The sequence below is a fragment of the Alosa sapidissima genome, chromosome 1, assembly GCF_018492685.1.
Source record: "Alosa sapidissima isolate fAloSap1 chromosome 1, fAloSap1.pri, whole genome shotgun sequence".
NCBI classification, from domain to species: Eukaryota; Metazoa; Chordata; class Actinopteri; order Clupeiformes; family Clupeidae; genus Alosa; species Alosa sapidissima.
The window spans coordinates 30034147-30059751 of NC_055957.1; the positions used below are offsets into that span (position 1 = coordinate 30034147).

The 25605-nt window shown below is 42.7% G+C and overlaps 1 protein-coding gene across 4 annotated transcripts in view; it reads left to right on the forward strand.

Moving 5' to 3' along the window:
• Nucleotides 1-1728: 1728 nt before the first annotated feature.
• Nucleotides 1729-25605, forward strand: part of fgf12a (fibroblast growth factor 12a) — a 36685-nt gene continuing 12808 nt past the window's right edge. Inside the window, exons 1-3 of one of the 4 annotated variants that reach the window (XM_042099641.1) lie at nt 1729-1775; nt 1970-2108; nt 18739-18849. In XM_042099641.1, the coding sequence (XP_041955575.1) occupies nt 2096-2108; nt 18739-18849 (124 nt within the window). In that variant the 5' untranslated portion in view covers nt 1729-1775; nt 1970-2095. Of the gene's footprint in view, nt 1776-1969; nt 2109-11822; nt 11926-15149; nt 16083-16964; nt 17013-18738; nt 18850-25605 lie in introns of those variants that run through there. The other 3 variants (XM_042099640.1, XM_042099628.1, XM_042099637.1) reach the window with 3 other exon arrangements.

Consider the following 25605-nt stretch of genomic DNA (forward strand, 5'->3'; position numbering starts at 1 on the left):
GAGACACTGACATCCTTCCACACAGCCCTCCCGTGCTGTTACCCCTTGCATTTCATCATGGTCACCAACTGGCCCTGTCACTGAAGCCGCACCATGAATATTGCCTATTCTGCACTGTTAAAAATAACCACACACTTGCAAAAATGACCAGAAAACATTTGCTGACAGCCTATTTAAATAGACATCGCAGTGCGGTTAGCGTCATATTGTAATGCTGTGTCAATGTTTAGGTGAACACATTTTGTGTAATGGCACTATGTGAGGTTTCAGGTCACAGATATGATTGGAACAAAGGCAGAAGACTGCTCCGTGAAACGTTCTTTCTGGATACGTCTGAGGCACACTCAGTCTGTCTTCTCTCATTAGTTATTTATTACCTAATTTGGGCCTATCACTCACTTTCTGTGCTTAATATAGACGCAGTAACTATAATATACCGGAGTAAAAATGTTTTAATCTTTGACAGTATACAAATAATTCCTGGACGGATTTAAAAGTGTTGTAAGTGTATTGGACATTAAACACTGCACTTGATCACATTAATTCAGGTGAAGCATTTCCTCAGGCATACTGTAAAATACCTAAAATCCGCAAATGTTTTCCTCCTTATGTACTTAAAATATTTTAAAAAATAATTTGTGGATTCAACTACATATTTTCATATGAATTAAAACAGGCATATTGAAATCTAAATATAGGCACCCTCTCTCTCTCTCTCTCTCTCTCTCTCTCACACACACACACACGGACACACACACACACACACATACATATGTATATATCTTTATTAGTCACTATATCCCTCAGCCATTTGCCATTTCTTTTTTCTCTCCATCTTCATTGGTGAACTCTGCCTCCCTCTTCAGCTGACGACCGTGTCCTTGTATCTCTCTCTCGCTCCACCTCTCTACTTTGCTCTGCCTCTCTCTCCTTTGCTCTGTCTCTGTCTCTTGCTCCACCTCTCTCTCTATCTCTCCTCTGTCTCTATCTTCTTCAGTTTGTGTGATAGCCTCGCCCCTGCGTGCCTGCCACAAATAGTTATAAACCAAATATTTTGCTCAATTACACTCCTTCGATTACATAGCTTGTGTGGTTTTTTTTCCCCCCAGACATGCTTAGGTGAGCTAGATGTGGCCTTGGGCTTCCTGTTTCAGGGCACAGAGCAGAAATATCATACCAGCAACCAGTTCTTTTTTTAACATCTGAAGTAACACAAGCTGTTATCTCAGTGTCCCTGCATAATGCTGACAAGAGTGTTCTCTGGAGCTTGATCAATGAATCAGTTTAGATAATACTTTATAGCGCTCTTTTTTTGCCCAAAGATAAACAGACATGTGGTGCTTGTCTTTCTTGCCTCTGAATATCTGGACAACATTTAAACCCCACTACAGTAATACCCTACACAAGCATCTGATGTGTGTGTGTGTGTGTGTGTGTGTGTGAGAGAGAGAGAGTGGAAAAAATACTACATACCATACATTTTATAAAGAAATAATTAGGTAAAATGCTTAGCTATAGCATTAAAAGGCATGCTTGGCATAATAAAAATAGACATACAGTACACATTGATGCACAGTATTCTTGCAGATCTTAGCAAATACACCAATGCCTCATGAGACAGAGGCACTTTTCATATAGCAAGTCTGTTAATAAGTCTCTGAAACTCAGAGGCCGTCACCCTCAGACGTCACTATCCTAACACTTTTCCAGAAAGCTGCAGCACCACAATTTAAGGACAGCTCCAGTAGACTGCCGAGACCACCGCTCCCATACAGGTAATATCTCTCTCTGTCTCTCTCTCTCTCACACACACACACACACACACCTTCATCGCAGCCTCATACATTCCGTCACACAAAGCTCAGCCCGCCCCATTCTGAAATAAAAACTCTCTGGCACACACACATGCATCAATATTGCCGTTGCAACAGCGGTTCTATAACGAGTCGCCTTTGCTGATCGATTATAGAGAGGCTCAGTATCCGGTTTTCTGCCAAATCTGAAGAGTGCAGACGCATCCCGAACTGGCAAAGCACAATAACCACAGAACTCACTGCTCCGCTTCTTCTGGCACGGGACAAAACACATTCAGGAAATGGATAAAGGAGGTAAGATGCTATACAAATAAGCTCATTTGTTCCTCTTAAGTGTTGTTCCGAGGCAGTTAGATTGCACGCATCGCAGTTTGTGCTTGACTGGCTTCAGCAGCGAGGAGTCGTTTCGGCAGAGTGGACTGCGGAACTGGAAAGCTCCCACTTAGGACGGGTGCTGTGCGAGCTTTTTGTACATTGCAGCAGGGACCCCGATGTGTTCCACAAGTACCATGCGGCCACACCAACTTGGACGTATGCCAGAACTTTATTTGACCGATAGCTTACTTCCAGCATCTCTCCCTAGGGAGAGAAAGAGTGATAGCGAGACTAGGGTTGGGTTATCAGCAGCTGCCGCTTTACTTCCTTCCCTTACTTCCCAAGTCATCCTCGCGCTGAGGTTCACGATAAGCTACACACCCACATATCTGCTGAGACAGCATTTATCTTGCGTTGATGTTCCTTAGTAAAGTTACTCTGTTTCAGGCTTGAGGTCAATGGCTGTATAGGCTAAATGAGGATGCAGAAATACGCATGCTTTGGTCGGATGATTGATTGTGTTTAAAACTGCTAGCTACCCACTTTCTGCCTTTTCGCGGCTCTGGTGACTGGGTTGCTGCGTAGCTCTCTATAGTCCGTTGTTGCAGGGAAATGTGTCCTCACGGGCAACGTGCTTTCTTAGTCATAACTTGGCATGGATTTGTAAATTGCAGTAAAATTAGCACCCTTTTTCCATACACTAACTTACACTTAAGATAGCACCCATTGAGCAGAGTGGTCTTTTAGAGTGGTCAGCTGATTGGTCTTTTAAATTAGTGGCCCATATGCACATAATTATTCTATTGTCAGCACTTAGCGGAGTGGAATTGCATATTTGTGTCAGAATAGTGTAAAGAGATTGATTTATGCAGAATTACTGTATATCATATCTACACACAAATCTATACACTGTCACATTCCCACAGACCGGCATATGGCTATCAGACTTGACTTGCTGTATACAACTTGCTTTATGGCACAAGAGGGTCACAAATTAATTGATACAAATGGAAACAAAATTATGTGTGCACACATTGCACATGCCCACCCATACAGTATATTCTGACTTGATTCTCTCTCTCTCACACACACACACACCACATATCACCATATTTGTCTCAACAGGACTCTTACATGTAACTTCACATTCCCTTGCAAAAATGTTGCTAGATGAACCTGACAGTTAGCTCTACAGCTTATCATGTTAGTGCTGTATTGTGATACTGTACAATGAGGATGATTTTTCATCAAATAAAATACACACACACTCTGGGGGAAGATGTAGCACTAACTATATAGTCTATGGACACAGGTGACAGCATCCTGACCACATCCAGATATGTACCTACGGGGATCCAGATTTGACTGTGACCTGAGGTCATTTCCCAATCCCACCCTATCTTCCTCCCACTTCACTACCTGTATCCTTTTACTGTCCTGTCCATTAAAGGCAAAAGCCTGAAAATATGCCAGAAAAATACCACCCACATTACAGTAACACAAGCGGGCAAACACAAAAACAGATCTGTACACAGATTTTTAAAGCCCACACCCATTAAAACTTTGCGACAATGTTACCCATCTAAAGAGCTAACACTCACCAATTGCACAGAAAGTAAAGCTAGAAACACATGCGCAGGCACATTTTCTAAATGAAGGGATGACAGAACAGCTTCCCTCCTTCCTCGTGCCAGACATCACCCTGCTGACTCAGACCTCTTGTTCCATATGCCCATTGTTTTTTTTTCTTTCTCTGCAACGGCTGTGGGTGCTATACAGTCTAAAAACACATTGTTTTCATATTTCACCCCCCACCTCTCCGCTGCTCCATTCCCCATCCTGTCATCCTCTCGTCAGCAAGCATCAGTCATTCCTCCAGCGGTTCATTTTTTTCTAAAGGCACTTTGCTGCAATATCTGCAAGTTTAGCCTTATTCATATACAGTGCAGTATCTTGCATGTATTATGTAAAGAATCATGCACCTCAGTGCATAAACTAAACATATAGTGTACATTGGCTGTGCAGTTATGTTTACTAGACATGCTTACTGAAAGCAGTGTACAGTGCAGGTGGACGTTTCATTGTAAACACTAACAGTAAACCATTTGATTTCAGTATACGTACGTGACCTCCCAGGTTATGGAGCCTATGACCGTAGTGTGACCATGACCTTTGTTCCTTTGCTTGCTCAACCAATTGAGCGAAAGGAACTGTTCCCTTTTTTGTTCTCTTTATCCTCTCACAAACGTAGAGCGTAATGAGAGTGTTCCATCATTTTGTGTCGCTGCAAGTAGTCCACTGTTCTCCACCTCGTGTTATGTTTTTGTACTGACCTCTCAGAGTGCCAGGAAGTGGTGAAGAGGCTTGTGTTCCTGACAGAGCCACAACACAAAAACATCAGGAGCTTTAAGTCCTCTCAGATTTAACACAATTCATACAGCTTGCCATGAGGGCCTTACTGGTTTCAGGATTTGATCTCGCTCCGAATGTTACAATTACCCCAGTGCATAAACTTCGAAATGAGCAATCTCATGACAGCCATGTGTGATTATAATGCTCTGTTCCTACTATAGTTAGTGGTGTGTGCCTGAAATTGGCTGTTTGTTGGGCGTAGGGATGTAACGGTATGAACATTTCATCTCACGGTTAGAGTGACCAAAATTATCACGGTTTTCGGTATTATCGCGGTATTTTTAAAAGTGTGTTTAATATGTTCAGAAAGCACTAATAGGCCTACACAAGCTGAAATAGTTTCAAAAAGTGTGACAGCATTTGCTATATTACAAAATGTATGACTTGGAGTTTGCTATTTCTGTTATATGGATCCATTGAGTGAGATCAAAGTAAGTGTTCAAAATAAAACTTTAGGCTACGGTATTCTCCTGATAACATGAGTGGAATAGATTTAATGTACACACACATAAAAACACGCAGAGTGGCTACATGATACAGTGCATGTTTTGCGGTGAAGCCAAATCCGAATCACGGGTAAATCCATCAAGTAGATAACAGAATCAGTAGGGTACCAGTTTTGTTTCATTGTACCAGGCCTACTGTAGGTCAAAAGCAGGCTCAGATGAAGCTGGGAAGGATTAAACACACGGTTTCCACACCGTGGTAATCAACCGTGATAATCATGATATTTGAAATGAAAACGGTAATTGTTATCGTCAACATTTTTATCACGGTTTACCATTATACCGGTAATCGTTACATCCCTAGTTGGGCGTATATTGATAAGGCACTGTGAAGGTGCTCTTAGTGAGTCCTTCTCTGTGGCCATCAACTCAGATGTAATGACCGTTCTCGCAGACGCCCTGTAAAGGTGCTTAGAGAACAGTCTGATGTTAAACGTGAGGGTAACATCAGACGCGAGGGTAAACTTTGTCCACTTAGCAGGAAATGATCCTTTGCAGTGTACAGGTATGATCACAGTAGCCTGTCCCAGCTGACCCTGATGACCTCCGTTCGACTGCTCACCTGCCTCCCCATCTCCGTGTCTCACACAGATTCTATTCCTCCTCTCTCTATCTGTTTTTGTCTTTTTTGGACCTCTGTCTCAGTTGTTTCAACCCATCTACAGTACCCTCCATAATTATCGGCACTTAAAGTAAAGTTGACTAAAAACAGGTATACAAAATAATCTTTTGATGATTTATTGTAATCTCACAATTAGGAAAATCCAACCTTGAAGGGAAGCAAATCTATTATGAGAAAAACATACATCTCTATATTTTTAACAAAACTCTATCTATCTATCTATCTATCTCATCTCTGGTTCAGTGCCCCCACAGCTCTCCTAGCCTGCTGTCCTTGTCTGAATGAGGAAATATCTCTGTAGCAGCAGATGAGTGAGCTGTGTGACAGCAGGCTGTCTGTGGAGAGAGAGAAAGAAAGTGAGAGAGAGAGAGAGAGAGAGCGGGACAGAGAGGGAGATAGAGAGGGAGAGAGCGCTGCACCACCTCATCTCTTTCCCCATTCGCATCTGTGCTGCTGACTGCAATCTCCATACTTTACCTTCCTTACAATCTGTCTTCTGCTGTGCTCTGACTATCTCTCCTTCTTGATGGACTTACATTAATTTCGCTACATCCATCCATTTCTATGTATACCAACACTCTGTCTTTTCCTCCTTATCTCTTTTGCTCTTTTAGTCTCTCTCCTCTCCCCCCCTCTCTCTGCATTGGCTTACCTCTCACATTCTGCCATTCCATCTGACTCCTGCTCTTTGCACCATGTCCACTTCTTTTTGCACCCTGTGATGTCACTGCTTTAGGCCTATCGATAGTCGGTGCTTCAAAGCCCACTGTTAGGTCTACTTTGAATACGGTGTCCTGTTCACTCTAACCTTTTAAATGTCACTGTCCTTGGAACAGCATTATATATCTGAACATATACACAATGGATGCATAATGTATGTTCATCAGGCATACAATATATTTTACAGTTTTTCTCAGTCGCTTTGTTCTCACATCACTATTAACATTTGCACAGCAGTTAGTGCATTTCTCAAAACAATTAGTGCAAACTGCAAAACCTAGTGGATAACCTGCAAAAGCACGTCACTTGCTCAAAATGGATAGTCCATTACTCAAAAGCAAGTATTCATGTCAATGAAACTGTCAGTGTCATCAAAATGAAAAGTCTTGACACCATCTTTTATGAACAAGATAGTCAAATGGCTTTGTCATGTTTTCATTCAGTGTTTTCCAGTGCAAAAAAAGGTCGGTGACACTCGCTCAAGACTAGCCTGACGAGCCAGAACCACATTAAAATGTAGGGTCTGGGCACTCACCGTTCGCAGTGCTCAGTCCGAGGGGCGGGATAATCAGTTGTCTTTCAAATTCCCTCTGCACGCAATAGAACAGCGGCAGCGCTATGAGTCCCATGCGTTTCCCACCAGCGGAGCTAGTTGGCTAGTTCAAACGTTTGGCAACTTAATAAAAGCTTAACTCGTGTCACACTGTTCGCCAACAGCAACATCTATCTTATTTGTTTTCAAGTAGCAGGGAATTCAAGCCAAACCGTTCCAACTCTGCCATCAATCATTATGTTAAGCCCACCTAACGACTCTATACATGATTTCATTGGCCTGATTGAGTTTCGATTTCTGGAGCTCACAAGCCAACGGAGAGTTGCTAGACTATCCCTGGGGCACGTCTAGGGGCGCGTCTAGATTTCTAGGCTAGCTCAAGACAGCACTATACACTACTTGTACAGCCATTTGAAAACTACAGTAAAGTTACACATTGCTGTAGTTAGGGGAGTAAGTGAGTACAAGACACTGAATACGTACATTTCATATTTTACTGTGACAGAATTTGATAACTAGTTCAATTTGTATGTAATGACTCAAGCAATGAAATGAGGACATGCTTTTAAACAACATGCATGTCTTTTATGATCATAGGATGCTCAAATCAGCATGGATTATCAGTACACTTCAGCGTTGTTCGGGTTTAAGATAATCCCTTGCTTGTGTGATTGTTTGTGGACATGGTCTACTGCACCAGGCTTCTGTTCATATCTCCTTTGGTATGTGGTGTGGGATGTCATCAGTCCTTTCTACAATGAACACACTTTGACTCACAGGCATCTCCCATCACAATCTGTCAATGCAGTCCACCATTGAACCATTTTTAAATAGTCTGTCATAAATTGCACTTGGAGTCAATGCACTTACATCTTTATTCGTTCAGTAATGTGACAAATGCCTTGTTATTGTAAATAATTTATGAACAGTCTTTGCGGCACTGGCCAAAAACTCTCCTTCCTCTTTCTGGCTGTGTTCTGACTCCTAGTTTGTCTCAGAGCCTCCTCTGCTGTGGGACAGGCATTATCACAAAAAAAATATTAGTTAGTGAAAACTGCTGTTTTGTAATGCTTGTCATTTTACCATTACTGCTTAGGGTGAATTACTGTAAAAAACTGGTAACGTTGGTCACCAGAAAAGCTTCCATTGTCTCTGCTCCTGTGAGGCGACATTCAGCATTTCATGGTATTCTCTCTAAAATGCTCACATTTGATGAAATCTTCTGACTAACTATTGTCACTGTGTGGCACAAATTGAAAGCATCTGGTGAAGGCTAGTACAAATCATCTTTATCAGCATTACTGTAGCATGTTCATTGCCACTGAGCACAGCTGTCAGATCAGCAGGAGTTCTCAGTCATTTTTTCAAAGACATCATCTGCTAATTTCAAAGAGTAAAAGAAAAAAAAACACAGAGGGAAATGATTTGTCAGGAGGAGGCGGGGCTAAGGGCTAAGGATCCAATCATGACCTTTTCTGTAGGACTGCAATGCAATAACTGAACTGAAGATTCCAATGGGAGTGAAAAAGACCCCTTTGACTTTGTCGTTACACTGTCTTTACTTGGTAATCATACTGTAGCAAACTGATTTAGCTGTGGTCCCCTGCCAATTTACAGGTAAGACGTTCTTATTCTCTAAAATGTCTTCTTGCTGTAAAATACATTCAATAGTCAGTCATTACTGCCATACCTTTCTCACATGTGTGCTTTTCCCCCACAGACAGTCGTTTCAGGGTGTGGATGAGGTCAGCATTGGTTTGTCAAGCAAAGAGAGGAGAATAAGAGGTTATCTGTGAGGGGGCGACTGTTCCTATGCCACAACAGAGGGGCGTCAGGCTGACCATGTATGCTTCACTCTCCACGTATGGTGTCTTGCATTGATTACTAATCATATGCCCATATGACATAGATGATATCATTCTATGTCTTGATGGGTGGTGTGTGACATGCATACTACCAAAACAAAATGTCTTGGTTGTGACCATTTGTTGATGGAGTTGCCTTCAACAGCATTTGCATTGTCAATAAATGGTTTGGGTGCTCATTCATCTGTGGTGTTACAGTAAATGAGGTTTTCTCCAGGCATGTTCTGGGTAATGGACGTGAGCATGTTGCTGAACTAAACCAGACCAAGTAATTGACAGGAAAGTCTTGCTGGACTAACTGGGCTATGTATGAATGGTTTGTTAAGTTCTTCTTTGGCAGTGTTCTTCTCCTTGAACTCTTTTCACACTAATCATCCACTGTGCTCTGTTATCCTGGGTGTCTGGAGGGGAAGCAGGAGAAATTATTGATTTCAGGGTATTTGGGGTGCTGGTGAGAAAAAAGCATCCTCAAACTCAAATCTGTGCAACTATATATTTAATTCAGTCATTCAGAAACCTTCTACAGGATGTTCAGGGTATTTTGAGGTGCAACCTGATGGGCTGGGTATTACTATAATCTGTGGTTCAGTAACTAGGCTAAATTCTGCCTGGTTCCCGTGGTAAGAGATACTCTATTGCACACCTGCCTATTATGGCAGATAGACAGATGTCAAAGCTCTCACCTTGTGGCCGATGAAAGGAGCAACACATCAACTTCAGTGCATATCATGTTTCAGAGACATTCTTGCTGATCTTTGCGACCAGAGGATCTTTCACAAGACAGTCTGTCACCAGTTATACCTCTCGAGTCCATCACCATGTTTTCTGTGGTAGTGTCATTCCATTGCTGCCTATAGATGCTGCTTGTGAAAGCTCTTTATTTTTGGCTATTCATGCCATTTGGAGTCTATCTTGGGGTACAGTGTTTGTTAGTAATTCTCCATTTTAAAACACATTGATTTCAGACAACTGAAAACAAGCATTGGTTCTCTGTAGAGGTGAAGGTGACGCTATTGTGCAAATATCAGAGGCTACCTCAGAGCAAAATACTGACCAGTCAGCCAAGATGGGCAAGGCTCAAGTAAAGATTTGCTTGGAACCATGTACCAAAGCAAGAGGGGGGGGTAGGTGCATGCAATCTCAGGGTCACACAGAGGAAGTTATGGGGGTTGCTTAAACATGGCTTGTTACAAGTTGTCAGTTGAAACCAAAGAGAGGCAGTGTTCCAATGGACCATGGACTATGCACTTCAGCAGGCTGGCACACTTACTGAACGCAGTGCCTTTACATTGGAGTCACTATGCCATCTGGTGGTGTGGAGCTGAAATAATCAAATGTGTGTATCAGTTGTGCTCATTGTTTGCAGGAAGCATGTGTTTTAACATGTTTGTTGAAGAGTGATTGCTCAATGTGGTGTAATTGACTCAGTATGTGCTCTCTGAGTTGTTTCATCCACCAATCCACTGCATGGGCTGAGACACAGTGAACCATGATTGACAACTGACCTTTTACTGGAATTATTGGCATTTGAGTTATCTGTGGCTAATGTAGAAGATTGCAATCCCAAACCCTCTCCTGGAGTGCCCTAAATAGTGACCTATAGAGAGAACAGAAAGGACAAATTCATTGACTACCCTTGTCCTGCACAAAGTTTTCAAAAAGGCCAGGCAAAAGCAGAAGTGGTGAGAAAGTCAAAAAGTGGCAAGTTATTTTTGTATGCTGTAGAAAATGTCAAAAGTGTATGCCTAGCCTCCAAATGAAGGATAATGAGGTATCATTTTTATGTCATGTGATGAGGAATGTGCAAAAGTCATGATTTGATGGAGTTGATTTTTTTTTTCATCTTTTGGGGAGGTAGGCTACATTTTGCTAGTGAAATTCGTTTGACCAGTAAGCTGGATAGCTGTTTTTCGAAGCGGTGAAAACACGTCCATCGAGATTGTTTTGCGTTGTTTTGTGCGTTGTACCTTTTAAGCATATGTTAATGTATCTTTTATGATGAAAATAAAAGTTTGAGAAAAGAACACCTAGAGAGGCAGTTGATCTAAATATACTTAAGGAGTAGTAGGCATATTTTGTGATTGCTATAAATTCTATCATTTTATTTCCTTTCAAATATTGATTCGACTATGCATATAACACTGTCCAGTTTAAAACCAACGCAACGTAATGATTTCTGACTCGCTTCTTGTTCGTTCTCATGGTTTAAAGACCATAATGACTTTACATTGATCCATAACGCGTTTGTTTTAGACTGGATTTGGAGACAGTCCATGTTACTACTGGACATGTAGGAAAAATATGTTTTTATTGACATTGAATAGGGCCTGTGCAGGCGTAGCTAGATTATTTGTAACGTCTTCTGTAAAGCTATTCAAGTCTCGTGTTCTACTTCAACTCTTCAGCCTTTAGACCCTAAATGAACACAGTAGCCCATCGACTGCATGTGACTCTCAAGACTGCGTTTGTCATCCTCTTGACCAGGGGCTCAACGTCTTTGTCTTTAAATGTAGGCTGCATCTGACGTAGGCTATACGTTTTCCTCCTATTCCCTATGGACACGAAACAATTGGCTTTTTAATCCCAACATCTGTGCCTTACGCTTCGCGCCGGTCGCGCAGAGTCGCTGTGATGAATCGCCTGCATTACCTCATCCGTGGTCGTCCTGTCACTTACCTCTGCAGTTTAACTTTCGCGTGCACGCTTGTACCGGGGCTCTCATTGTGGATCTGCTGGTAAATGATACATGGGCAATAGATCTAGGAAAACCTAATGTCCTTGCGCAGATTGATTCCTCGACTTATCCTGCATGAGGACGAGTGACCGTCGTTTGAGCAATGAGCATGCACCTAAAAAGATGCCTCGTCCAGGCACACATCGTCCTGTGGTCTTTGCCCTTTCGTGGTTTTTAATGTAAGGAGCCGTACCAGAGCTCAGAATAGCGCGGCAATCAACTCGAGGTGGTTACGCTACTGTACCCTCTGATGTGATACTGTGTCCGTGGATTGAGCTCACACAAAACTCAAATCAATGAGGATTTTGAGGCTATTCCTGAAGAAAGGAGCGCATATGCTGCAGTGTCTCTGTGGACAACGATCGGAGCCGACCACAATCACCGGTGAGACATTATCCTTGCATGCTTTCTCTTGAGCGATGAAAGACGATCTCATTGGCCGCTGACTCTTGTGAGCACATCTTCCGAGTCTGCGGCACTGTGCACTTGCTCTGTCCGATGTGCTCTCCGCCGAGTCGCTACGCAGTGACGGCAGCGCGCGGGAGTCGTACTCCCTCTCATTTTGGCTTACTTGTTTGTCAGGGTTCGCACCACTTCTGGGGTGTCACATCACAGAGTATTACATCAAAGAGTGTCGCGTCTAGGAATGCGTTAGTGGTGGGATTGAGCGCCGGGGCCCAAAGAGAGGAACCGTAACAGTGAGCCAAGGCATCTACCCTGTGTCAAGGACATTTCTTTCACCATAGATCGGGAATCGAGAAATGTAGACATTCAAAAACAACATAGAGGAAACTTCAAAAGACAATCAATTCTCCCCCAAAGTTTCACGGTAGAATAATTTTTAAAACACTGTCAAGGAACACGAGTCGTACACTATGACGGCAGAGATTGAAGCATCAAGGTGTGTGGGTGTCCTCCAGGACAAGCAACTTCTTCACGTGATTCAGCACCTGGGACAGCAACTTCATTGCGCAATGACAAAAGATAGCTGATCCACTCTATTCTTATAGATTCATTCTAAAGATTCATCATTCAAGAAGTAAATTCTCAGTGTTCTAAACAGTTTTTTACACATTTAATTTGCATAGGCTACTTTCATTTTATTTGTGGAAAGTAGCACAGAAACTTGTGAAAGTAACACAACATTAAGTTCCATTAAGTAAATTGGAACGCAGCTCACAGAAGAATGTGCTCAATATTGTTAGTGACTCCACTCAGCCTTTGTCCAAATCATACTTTTCAAGTGTCCATGACAATGAACTTTGTGCAAATTAGATTTGACCAGTCTCTCTCTCTCTCTCTCTCTCTCTCTCTCTCTCTCTCTCTCTCTCTCTCTCTCTTTCACATACACACACACACACACACACATGCGCACACACACACACACACACACACACACACACACACACTCACACACACACACACACACATACATACAGACAGACAGACAGACATGCAAACATTCCACAGTAAAGGAGCTTAAAAATTTACAAGCACCATACCCATATACGTGGACATAAACTGAACGAATATATGCACAGAGTGACCTAGACAAGCCTCCTTCCTTGAGTCTATTTACCTGCGTGCACACGCCAATATACAAATCAAACCAATCAAACCATGTGCTCTACATTACTCTCTGTGACCTGACACTATTCTAACTACAACTCTGCCCTCTTTGTCCATTGCTTTATAAATAGTGTTTTAATTTAGTGCATAGGTGCCTTTGATGTGTTACTTCAGGAGTGCCCTGAAGTATTAGTGGCTCATCATCAGACAATGCCAGATGAACTTTCTAAAAGGGTTTCCAGTCTGCCAGGGTAAGATGGGTTGAGTTTATCTGAGGTCAAAGCTCCTGGGGGGAAAGTTCAGTTTATCATCAAGTTATTTGCTCAGACTAAGAGTTTCAACTTGTTTTAAAGTAAGTCCTCACAAACTCTGTTTGGAAAAAACATAATTCATGTCTTTCTTTTGTATGGTATGTTTCCTTTATGATGAGCCCTGTGTTTGACAGAAATAGATAGATAGATGATAGATAACTTTATTAACCCAATCAACATAATTAAAACGTGACATATGTTATATATGTGAATTGCATTCATTGTATTGTATATAGCATTCAATGTTGTTGTGAATTTCTTATGCCCTAAAATTAGAAACTCTACAAGGCTATTCCATTTCTGGCAGTCTTATCCTCGGGTGCTACTACGATCTAACACTAGATGGCGGCAGTTTTCAAGAAATCTTAGTGAAGGCTCATTATGTGGAGTTACCGGGATAATCGGGGAGCTTTGAGGCATTTAGTGAAATGTGTGGACGTAGAAAAGCAGACTGATTCCATATTGTTTTCAGTTTCACATTCTGACAGTCCAAGTAAGGCAGGTATATGGAAATAACGGTAGGGTACTGGGCTGGCACATTCAAATCAAAGCAACTGAAGTCTAAGGGCATAGTGATGGTCATGTTGCCTTCTCGATGTTTATAGAAATTAGTGGAAACGGTGCAGCCTTTTACAGTATATTGATAAAATATGCTAATATTCCAATGGCACTGACAGACTATGCGATTCCTATCTGAGTTTGTCATTATTTATGATAGCAGCTTTATTAGAAATTTGCATGGAAAACGTGATGTCATATGACTTAAGTAAAATGAAGAGACGTTATGGAATATCAAACGACATGAGCTTTCATTACATCATAGGCCTGCATAGAAGACTAAAGCGGGAGACAGCAGAGCGATGAAGTCTGCGAGCATAATCTTAGCCGCACATAAAATTTGGAGGAGCGTGAGGGACTCGAGCTCCCAATGCATAGTGAATGTTTAATGCAGCTTCACAGCACGCAGGCAAGAGGGATTTCATGTCGCAGCCACGTGCACCTTCCACGCTTGGTCTGCAGAGTTGTTCTGAGCATTCTGTCGCACCTGTGTTTCTTTGCAATGAGAAGCTTTGATGTGAACAACAGTTTGCCAGTTAATAAACTTGATGACAACATTTTGAGATGTTAGTATGTGGAGATGATAGTCAGATTACTCTGGGGGAGAAGCAAATGCATTTTTTTTGTTATGACCCGTGTGCCACTTATATGATGGACAATGTAGTTTAAGAGAGAAAGCAAAATACGGATATGACTCGAAGCGAGTGCAAAACCGAAATATTCAATGAAGAAAAATATAGCATCCAACATGTAGCCTAGACTGTCCCAATTACTTTTGATGATGGAGCGGAATTGAATTGGCAAGCGGAGAGGTAACGGCCGGTCGGCTCCCAAAGTGTATTCGGCATGAAGGCTGATCAAACGAGCGCACGCACGTAGGCACACACACACACACACACACACACACACACACACAGATGTTTGAAAGCGCGAGAGCGCGCGCGAGCGCACACACACACACACACACAGAGAGAGAGAGATGTTTGTAAGCGAGCGCGCGCGCACACACATACACACACACGCCTAGCATGCAGGATCAGGATCACCCCCCCACCCCTCGAATTCCTCATCCAAACCTCAATCACGTATGATTGCGTAGAGAGAGAGAGATAGCGCCGCACACCTCATTCACAGCTCGTCCGATGGGAACATTGACTGTGTAAAGAAGATGTGTGCTATATTAAATATTTTAAACAGCTGAAAACGAATGCTGTTCGTATTAACGGCATCATGCCAGGGCACTTACGAATGGCATTGTTTCTGTTCAAGAGTGTAGTGCCGGGACACAGATGCCTGTAGAGCAGGAGAGCACAGGGCAGCGGGGTGGGCTGAGTGCCTCTCGTTCTTTTGTCGTGCCGTGGACTAAATAAATTAGAAAGTTGTGGAGCCTTGCAGATGCGAAGCGGAGCGGCGAACTGTTGAAAGCGCAGACGGTTTCTTGGAGTCCATACATCGGGAATGATCCCGAAGATGTGCATTTTCTACATTCATGACGTTCGTCATGTGGATGTAATCACGGGGTAGTCCTGCTCGCCAGACGCGCCAGAATCACCTGGAATACCTGGGACTCATTAAGATCACGCGACAGGGTACGCATGCTCTGATATTTCAACTTAAATTCTTTACAAGTAATTTAATATTTTTAACAATATCTCCGCATCGCTGAACTAATGATCGATGGCAAATCAGAAAATGTCGAATTGATCTTTTTATTGCCAAGTCGAAACCGGGTTTCATTTGAAACAAAATGACATTTGAACCATGATGACTGACAGGACATCATAGATTTTCTGACAGGATCGGGATGACATTTGGCTAATGTTTTAAGTGCAGCGGACGATTTTGTGTTTGCCCCCTCTTGCGCTAAGCGTCTGCGCCACTCGACCTCTGCCTAACGACTCGGTTCGCCCGCGCGGGAGATGGCCGCGATCGCCAGCTCCCTGATCCGCCAGAAGCGTCAGGCAAGGGAGTCAAACAGCGACCGAGTCTCCACTTCCAAACGCCGCCCCAGCCCCAGCAAAGACCCCCGCTCTCTTTGCGACCGGGTCTTCAGTAAAGTACGCTTCTGCAGCGGCAAGAAAAGACCTGTTCGGCGGCGACCAGGTCAGTAATACAGTTTTTTGCACAAAGTCCCCCGCCCCCGGATTTAGCGGAGACACTACTGCAGTCGGAAGCTCCATCTGAACCGTTGGAGAGAAAACACTCCACGGTGTTAGATAGCTATACTAAAATCCACCTGTTCCATGGCTCACATGTTGTCTATCGAGATTCACAGTTTGCCATGCCAATATGAATGTAATATCGTTTGTGTTCTATAATGTCGTTATATATGTGTTGTTGTAGGCTACTTAAATATAGCGCCATTCCTGGCGTCTTGGGCATATATGCAACACCCCCTCTGAACACTATAATGCAAATTATCGTAACTTTTCCTCAAAGTTCCAAATAATGTCATTTTGTTCATTGTTCAAATAGTTTAATAATGATATTTTGAATGCTTATGGGCGAGTGGCACCGCAGTGCACCAAGGCATCTGAGAAGAGATGTTTAATGGTAAATGTTTATCACGGGGAGAGGTTTACTGCAGTATGTAGGGAGGGATTGTGATCGGTTCTATTGACAGACACCGTTTCACAGCCCACTAATCCATGCTATCTTCCCTTTTCAGTACACTGAAAAAGCGGAACGATGCGTGTGAACGCTGCTTTGCTCTGCCTCCTCAAATGCACATGATGTAGGGCAAGCCGTGAGAGGTGTTCTTTTTTTGCTCAGAGAAGGCGCAGCGTGCCCTCCTCTCCTCCTTTTCTTTTCTCCTCTCATCTTCTTTTTTCTGTTTCTTTTCCTTTCCTCTCCTCCTCTCTCCTTCCCCCTTTCTTTCACCAACCTTTCCTCTCAATATTGTCAATGATTTTTTTTTTTACATTAAAACGCCCGTTTGCTGGAGAATCTGTCTGTAAAAATGTTGTTTTTCCTTCTCCCCGTAAGATGCGCCCTCGAATCCTCCACAGGTGTCACGTAAGGGCGTCAGGCTAGGTCAGTAGCTCAGCCTTCATCCCATGTGCTGTGTTTCCCAGTCACCACCTCATCCCGCCTTCATGTCGATCCCTTTGCGAGGGGGGAGCGAGCTCCTATATAAGGGCAGTCATTTGATGTCTGCCTCCTCTCTGTAGTGTGCTTGTCAATTTATTCCACTCTTTTACTTTGGTCTTGTTCTTTTAACTCTGTCTTTTAAGTTCCTTATCTTATGTGTCTGATCACCCCTTTAATCTTTAATGCCCCTCCGTTACCATTTTCCCCCACCCCTCCACTTTCCCTCTTAGTGTTTTAACTTATGCCCCCCCCCCCCCCCACCCCCCATCCTTGTGTGTCTCTTTTCCTGTGTTAGGTTATGGGTTCTCCTCCTCCCCCTCTGGTCTGTCCTGTGGTCTGTCTCAGTGTGTGTGTGGCGTGTGGACTAGCGCTATGAGCGTGCGGTGGGGCTCGTGTTTGCTGTGTGCTGCTGTGTCGTGTGTATCCTGTCAGTTGTGTTGACTACAGTAGTAGAGGTGATCATTCACCATTCCATGATCATGCCGTCATCTGTCAACATGTCCAACTGTGACTGTTTAACTGTCTCTGCAATGGGGAACACTGAGTCATATTGCGTGTGTGTGTGTGTGTGTGTGTGTGTGTGTGTGTGTGTGTGTGTGTGTGTGTGTGTTGTGTGTGTGTGTGTGTGTGTGTGATATGTGAGGGGAGAACACACTCATTTTGTACTGTGCACACACATGAAACCCAGTCCAGAGGTAGTCCAGATGTCCAAGGGTATGCTTATGGACTAAAACATGCTGAGTGCACATATGAATTCATACTCATGACTAACCAAAATGCCTTCCAAACACAACATTCATACTCTCTCTCTCTCTCTCTCTCTCTCCCACTCTCTCTCTCTCTCTCTCTCTCTGACATACACACACACATGCATGCACACACGCGCACAGTCTCAAACACATATCACTTCCACTCATCAAAGAAACCCCTTCTGCTCGAGCTAAGCTAAGTGCTTCCCTTTACTGCCAAGCCCATGTAACCCAGGTAATTTATATAGTTGTGGCGCTCACATGTGATTTAGTACAGTTGCCCTCTGACGGATAGGGGCGGGCTTGTTGGCGAGATTGATGGCCCCTCCATCCTGTCAGACACATCAGGGTACTCTGGGGATGACCATTGGCAGTGATTAATGTCTGTTCTGAGTTGAACCCTCTAGATCTCGAGCACCTTTGAGGTGTAGGCTTCAGGCTCAGCATTCAACCGGTGGGATACCCAGATGATAGCTATTGTTAAAATAGTCGTGGGCTTTGCCACAGCACCAAATAGACACAGCCCGTTGTCTCAAGAGAACTGCACGTCCTGGGTAGTCATCCCTAGTTGTATCATTCAGTCAAATCAATGACATGAATGAAATCAGATAAACTAGGTAAATAATCAGATAAACCAAATAAATTAATACAATCACAGATATCAGTTAAACAAGTAAAGAAAAATATATTTCTATCGGTTTTAATGCTCGGCAAATAGACCAAGGGAAATCTTAGCGCAGTGAAAGACTAAGAGTGCACTCAGTGTACAAAAGTAGATATAATCTAAATCCACTATGTATTGCTCCACTGTAAGACACACACCACTGCTCCTTAGGATAGAGTCTGAGGGAGGTGATGTCATGTGTTGGGCGGAGCCTAATGGAATTGGGGGGTTGTTGGGGGTGTGTCTTGTGTTCCAGAGCCACAGCTGAAAGGCATTGTGACACGACTGTTCAGCCAGCAGGGCTTCTACCTGCAAATGCAGCCCGACGGCACCATCGATGGCAGCAAGGACGAGAACAGTGACCACAGTGAGTTTCCTACAGTACATCCCACCATAACACACACACACACACACACACACACACACACACACACAAACACACACACACACACACACACACACACACACACACACACATACACAGACAGCTGGTTATGAGATACATACACACATTAAGAGTTGGTCCTGTGTAAGTTGAGGGTCATATAAATTGCTGCTCATGATGGAAGGCATAGATGAAAGTGTATATATATTAGGGTCGTCATTCAAGAAAATCAATATGGCATTGTTTACTCTACAATATGAAATTTCTCAAGACCTGTTTCAGCATTGTCTGCTGTTGTATCTCGCTCGATGCTGGGAGAACCGCAACAGAGAAGCCATTACAAATCTGCAACAAAATCTGACAACAGCCAGAGCTAGAGGCATCTGAGAGAAACCTTTGATTCTGTTTCATCTCTCTGACGGAGACAAGCCAGTGCCACATCCCGCCCTCATCCTTCCCAAGCCCTACTTCACATTTGCAAAAGGATTGGGACGACATTACTGATGCCATATTTTTGAATGTTGTAAGGAATCTGTGAGGACCACTTGATATATATCATTTTTGAATAAAAGGGGGTTTCAGAAGCATTTCCTGACATTTCCACATAACCTTAAACTCTGGTTGAGCAGAACTGTCCTCCAGTTAGAGGCATTCCAGTAGAGAAACAGAAAGCCAAAGAGAAACAGCATTCTCATCAGGAGATGGCCTGTAATCAAAAGAGAAAGAGAGAGGGAGAGAGACAGAGAGAGTGAGAACTGACAGTGCTGCTGCTTCACAATGAATAGCTTGTTAATGGAGGAGCAATCTTTTCATCAGAAACCATTTTATGCCAGAAGGAAAAAAGTGTTACCCTCGGGGGAGTCTGCTCCAGGACGATTCAGCTCCTCTCATCAGCCTGAGAACTGCCTCAACAATGGGAACGCGTTCATAGAAGGAGGGCGGTGGGAGAGAGAGAGAGAACGAGGGATAGAAAAAGAAAGCAAGAGAATCCAATTCAGCGGGAAAGTGCACCACAGTCTCCTATCACATTATTTGAAACTGTGTTGCTGGCTGTAGCAATGTGATTGTAGCCCTAATGCAGACACACACTGAGGTGGAATCAAATGGTTTGCCACCAGCCTCAGGCAGGTTGTCAGTACAAACATTCTTTTATGTCTTGATGTCACATGCACAGACCCATAGCTTCCATTTAGTAACACTGCAATAATTTGCCACTTTTTGAGGTATGATTTCAAAACCAATCCTGAACAGTCTATTCAGAAGAAGGTGTGAGTAAACGAGAAGTAGTAAACTTTCAGTTCAACAGTGGCGGTATTGCTGTCTATGGGTAGAATAGGTTAGTGTTGTTCAACAATGAGCTAGGTTGATAGAAGACGCAGAAGCAGTTCCAATTCGGTTCCGAACGATTTTGAAATTAAACTTGCAACAATATCCGTGCATTAAGGCAGAAGGGCTACTGTCTAGGCTATGTGCACGTCTGTTTCAAACAACTGTGCAAATTTGCACATCTCACTTACCACACATGCTAAATGTTCGTCTATGGTTCTTCAAGTTTGCGTTTTATATAAAACTTATGAGATCTGCACATTGAGGCATATTAGGCTATGAGAGCATCTGACTCAAACCTGTCTCAAAACAAAAACACAACCGTGTCTTATTAATCAACCAATAACCGAATGACTAATTAAGGAACACACCACACCATACCTTATACACTGTAGATAATGTAAGCCATCATCATTCATATGGAAACATATCAGTGACAGATTGAAACAAACTAAATTTATTTGGAAAGTTAACTAAAGCCATGCAAAAAGAGAAGTGAGTTAACAGTTTATCCTTTCAAAGAATGCAGGGAAAGAAGAGAGAATGATAAAGCCAAATAACAGGCCCTGATGAATGCTCTGCAAATAGGCTAAAATAAATCAATTGATTATACTAAAATACTAACTAGTTTTGAATGTCAAGAATAAATATGAAATGTCAAGATTAAAGTCGACCTGATATTTCAACTTTATTCCCGAAATTTCGATTTTATAGGGACACCAGGCAACGTTTTCGTGTTAATTAATCATCTTTGTAAGTTGGTATATGGTTAAATGACTCATTACAGGGCGAATGAAGACTCTCTCGCCCGCCCCTACTGCATGTAAGAAGAATATCCCCCTTGCAAGTTCGGTGTATCCTACCCGCCGACCGAAGCAGGATCAGTTTACATCCTGCATACAGCACAGAGGCAGGCTAACGAAACTCTAGCAATTGTTGCAAACGTGTGTATAATGGCAGAGCTAGTGAAGAAGCAGCGAAAACCCTTGACGGAAGATGCAAAGAAAAGGAAAAGAGTTTCGTAGAGAAAAAGCATCAAGCTTGCCTGGTGTCCCTTTAATCTGTCAAGATGTCGACTTTAAAGACGACACGTCGAGATTAAAGTTGACATGATATTTCAAGTTTATTCTCGAAATGTCAAGTTTAATGTTGTCATATCGACTTTAAAGTGACGACTTTAAAGTTAACATGTCAAGTTTAATCTCGATATAGCAAAAAAAAATCTTCATGTCTGGCCCTAATACTCCATCATAGAAATGTTAAGCTACTGCCAAATGTTAAGCGAAAGCCAAAGCTTTCACCCCTGCTTTTACATGTGAATATAACATGACATGCAAATATAAAATAGAAACCACCTGTGACCAAGAATGTTTCAATGCAGATATTATTTGCAGAGATTGGACTGGTATGATTTAGCCTAGTCTACTGCGTCACACACTCACACTGGTATGATTTAAAACATTACAGGGTGAAAGTGAGAATTCACAAATTCTTTTAGAGAAAATTTCAATATATCGAGATATATATATTGTATATTGTGATATTATTTTTTAGCCATATCACCCTACATGGTTATGAGAGAGATAAACAGACATGTTAGTCTCACTAGCCATTCAGGGCATACACAATATACTTCTATACTCAAAATAGTCAGAATACCCCAGCCTGGTTTCACCAAACCAGTTCTCTTTGTGAATTGGTCTGGAAACCCTTTTCGTATTAGCATTCTCTCTGTCCCCAGGATGGCAAACCAATCCATGACCAGAGGTGGCTAATTGCAATGACTAATTGCAGTGAGGCATTTGTTTTGAAATGTAACAACAGCATGCAGACAGTAGCAATGGCAACAAACAGAATCATTTATGTCAGAGTAAGAAGAATGTTTGTATGTATACCTCAGAGGAAAATACATGTTTTCCAAAGTAGGAATCCTGTACTGGTCAATAGGATTCATGCATTGGTACATGCAATCCGAAGATTGTGCCCATTGGAAATAATCTTCAGTGGAGTATGTCCAGATCCTATTTCTGAAGTGAATGGTTCTGGTTAAAAAAACAGGCTAAGAATACCCCACAAAAATGTAAGAAATCCATTGAATAAACTTGCAAACTATTTCACTAAAAGACGCTGGTTAGCATATTAGCACTCTTTTATCAGTGCCATCTGAGCTGTTGGTGGTGTTTGTAAGATGTTTGCAAGAGTTAGCTATGCTGATATCAAAACTATACTCTCATTCCGCCGTAATAGTCAAGAAACGTTGCGAACGTACCATGGGTGCAGCAGCACAATGATATTACGCAGCACCTGAAAATAGTCCCATAGATTATAACTTCCAGCAACAAGGTTGAGCTGAAGCAGATTGTTACGCCAGAATGAGAGTTTAGTTCCATGTCAAATCAGCCTAAAAAATCGCCATGTTTCCTTTTCCATTAGTCTTATTACACTTTCTAACTTGAGAAGAGAAGTTTTAAATAGGAAAATTACCATAAATCTTAGTCACTTTAAAGCGTGATGCTAGCAGACGAGATGCTAATGGTCTAATCCGATTGAATGATCTATGCTAGGCTGGAGCTAAAAGTGGTATCGCCAGACTCAGAGAATGGCTGGATGAACTGCAGAAAGGTAAAAATCAATTGTTTAACTCAAGGGGAGGTGGAAAATGAGTGTAATTCCCCAAATGGTGGAATATCCCTTTAATATCTGTATAGTGTCCAAAGGTAGATAATTAGGAGGAGAGGTTCTTCCCAGTGTTTCGTGTTAAGCATGTGGTTGAGCAGCCATTAAAGGAGCTCGTAAGGCCTCTAATAAAGCAGGTGGTGCGGTTCATGTTCATCGCAGCCCCTTTACTTTATGAACCTCAAACGGCTTGGTTCATCAGGGTGATGTAATGGCCTTCCAGAAAGGAAGATTGTTTGGCAGGAACCCACAAAAGCCTTCTATTTGGATGTCTGATTAACCTTAAGTAAATCAGAAAGAAAGAAAATCAGGTTTCTAGGCCAAGTATACTTGCATATACAAGTAATTTGGTTTCTGCATTTATCCCATCCGTGAATTAGTGAACACACTATCAGCTATCAGGGTTTGAAATTCTGTGTAATGTGGAACCTTTAACAGAAAATAATCCAAAACACCTCTTTTTTTGAGGGAGGAATTCTGTAGACTGTGGGAGGATCCCTTGATAGCTTCAGTGATGGATAAGACCTGAGGCAGTCTTTTAGCTTCATCGACTCAGGCCCCCCAGTACCTACAATCACCTGTCAGCATGACTGTATGGATGGAGCCGTGCAGTGAACCGCTGTGAATAATTCAGTAAATAAAAACTAAAAATATCTCTCTCTCCATTTGTTCCCCATGAATAATCCTCCGTGCCACAGAAGACCACTGTTACAAGACAGAAAAAATGTGTGGTTTGTGAGTGTGTGTGTGTGTGTGTGTGTGTTTGTATGTGTATGTGTGTGTGTGTGTGTGTATGTTTGTATGTGTGTGTGTGTGTGTGAGAGAGAGAGAGAGAGAGAGAGGCGGGGGGGGGGGGGGGGGTGCATTCAGGCACTGTACAGGGTCATTGATCCAGGAGATGGATTATCAAGGTTATAGATTACCTCTCCTGATGACCCTGTGAACCTGATGATGGCCTCTGTTGAGTCCAGCGCCTCGCTCTTGGCACCCACTGCAGTTTGTCCGTCAGCAGTTCAGTGAAAAGCCTCCACCACAGCAGGCAGGTTGGCAGCGGCCTGGAAGAGGCCTGGAAATCTGCGCTGGAAATCTCCCAATGATTCATCAATCACGGAAAACAGTCAAAATATGGATGTTATCAGACGTAAGACAAACGTTGTCTGCAGTGTGTGCAGGAACGGCTTTCTCTTTGTCAGAGGCTTCAAGATCTTGCTAAAAACTTGCCTTGAAATACAAATGCATTTTTACACATTTTACACATTTAAATGCATGAAATAATGCTAATCCCATTTTACATTAATACTCATCTGTGGAGCACCAGCTCTGCAGTGTTGCCAGAATCCTGTTGGCTGCTGAACCTCTTCTTACTTGGGATCACCGACAGCACAGGCCCTGCCTCCTCTGTGCCTTTGAGCTGTCTCTCCAATTTTCCCTCCCAAATATCCAATTCCAGACACTCATCTCTCGTGCACAGCACTTAATCTGCCAAACCCATATTAGGGTGGAATAGCCTCTCCCCAGGACGAGCCCAGGCTCTGCCTGCCAGGTTAATGTGAATATTACCCACCAGATGTACATTGATTTACACACTCAGAAGTGCCTGTCAGAGTTTTGATGGGTTTGGTCTTGTTATTTTGGCTTTTTGGGTGGTGGTGGTGGACTTCCCTGCCAGCCCAGGAGCAGTAATTCCCTGGTGAATTAAATTCCCTCATAAAGTCATTTCTTTAATGGGCAGACAAAAATTCTGGCAGCAGCAGTGAGGCATGTCTAATAGAAGAGCAAAACCTGGACAACATATTATTTAAACAGTTCTGTTTCTTAACATAAATGACAGGCCTAAGGTTTATGTGTTTTATTAATGGCAGATAATTGTGTTGTGTTAATAACAATTACATCTTGTTTACCATATCTTAATGGCAGATAATTGTGTTGTAGATTTTGTTTCAAAACAATTACATCTTGTTTACTGTTTTTCACCCTATCACAGTTACCATTACCTACTGCACTGGATGTTCTCTTGTTGTTGATAATCTGCTAGAGGAAGCTCTATGTTTTGTTGTTCTGTGTTATTTTTAATTAGAATGACCAACTCAGTGGGATGAATGTCTTGTGGACTCAAAATGAACTACAAAGAATAATTATTAAAGGATTATTAACTAGGAAGGATTAATTGTAAAGTTATATCCATGTTATATCTATGTTGTTCCATGAACTGTAACTATGAGACTAACTGTATTTCTTGGTCTCTCTTGTTATTATTTAGAGAGAAAAAAAAACGTTGCAATGAACACCCAGATTATATAATTTCCATTCCCCAAGAGGCAGCCATGTTGTGTCCACCTCCTCGGCGTTCAGGCTCATTCCTGACATGTAAATGAAATGATATCTCTCCACGGAGACAGCAGTGGATATCTCCAGCATCTCATAACCCCAAAGCCAATTTACTCCCCATCAAGGCAGATGTTGGCTCCTATTGAACGGAACTGCATCTGGCTGATTGACGCAGGCAGTGTTAGCACCTCTCTGCTGTGCTGTGTTGCGTTGCTTCGCCCGGCTCATCGTCCGATTAGATCTTTGCCATCTGCGCCACCCCAGCAGCCCGGCCTATCTCAAACATATCAGCTCTGCTGCTCTGTCGGGCTCCTCACGTTCCAACCCTTCACTCCAGCGCTCTGTTACTGTTACACCGCCGCCAGTTAAAGCCTTTGGTGGATCTGTGCAGCAAGACCTTGAGATATT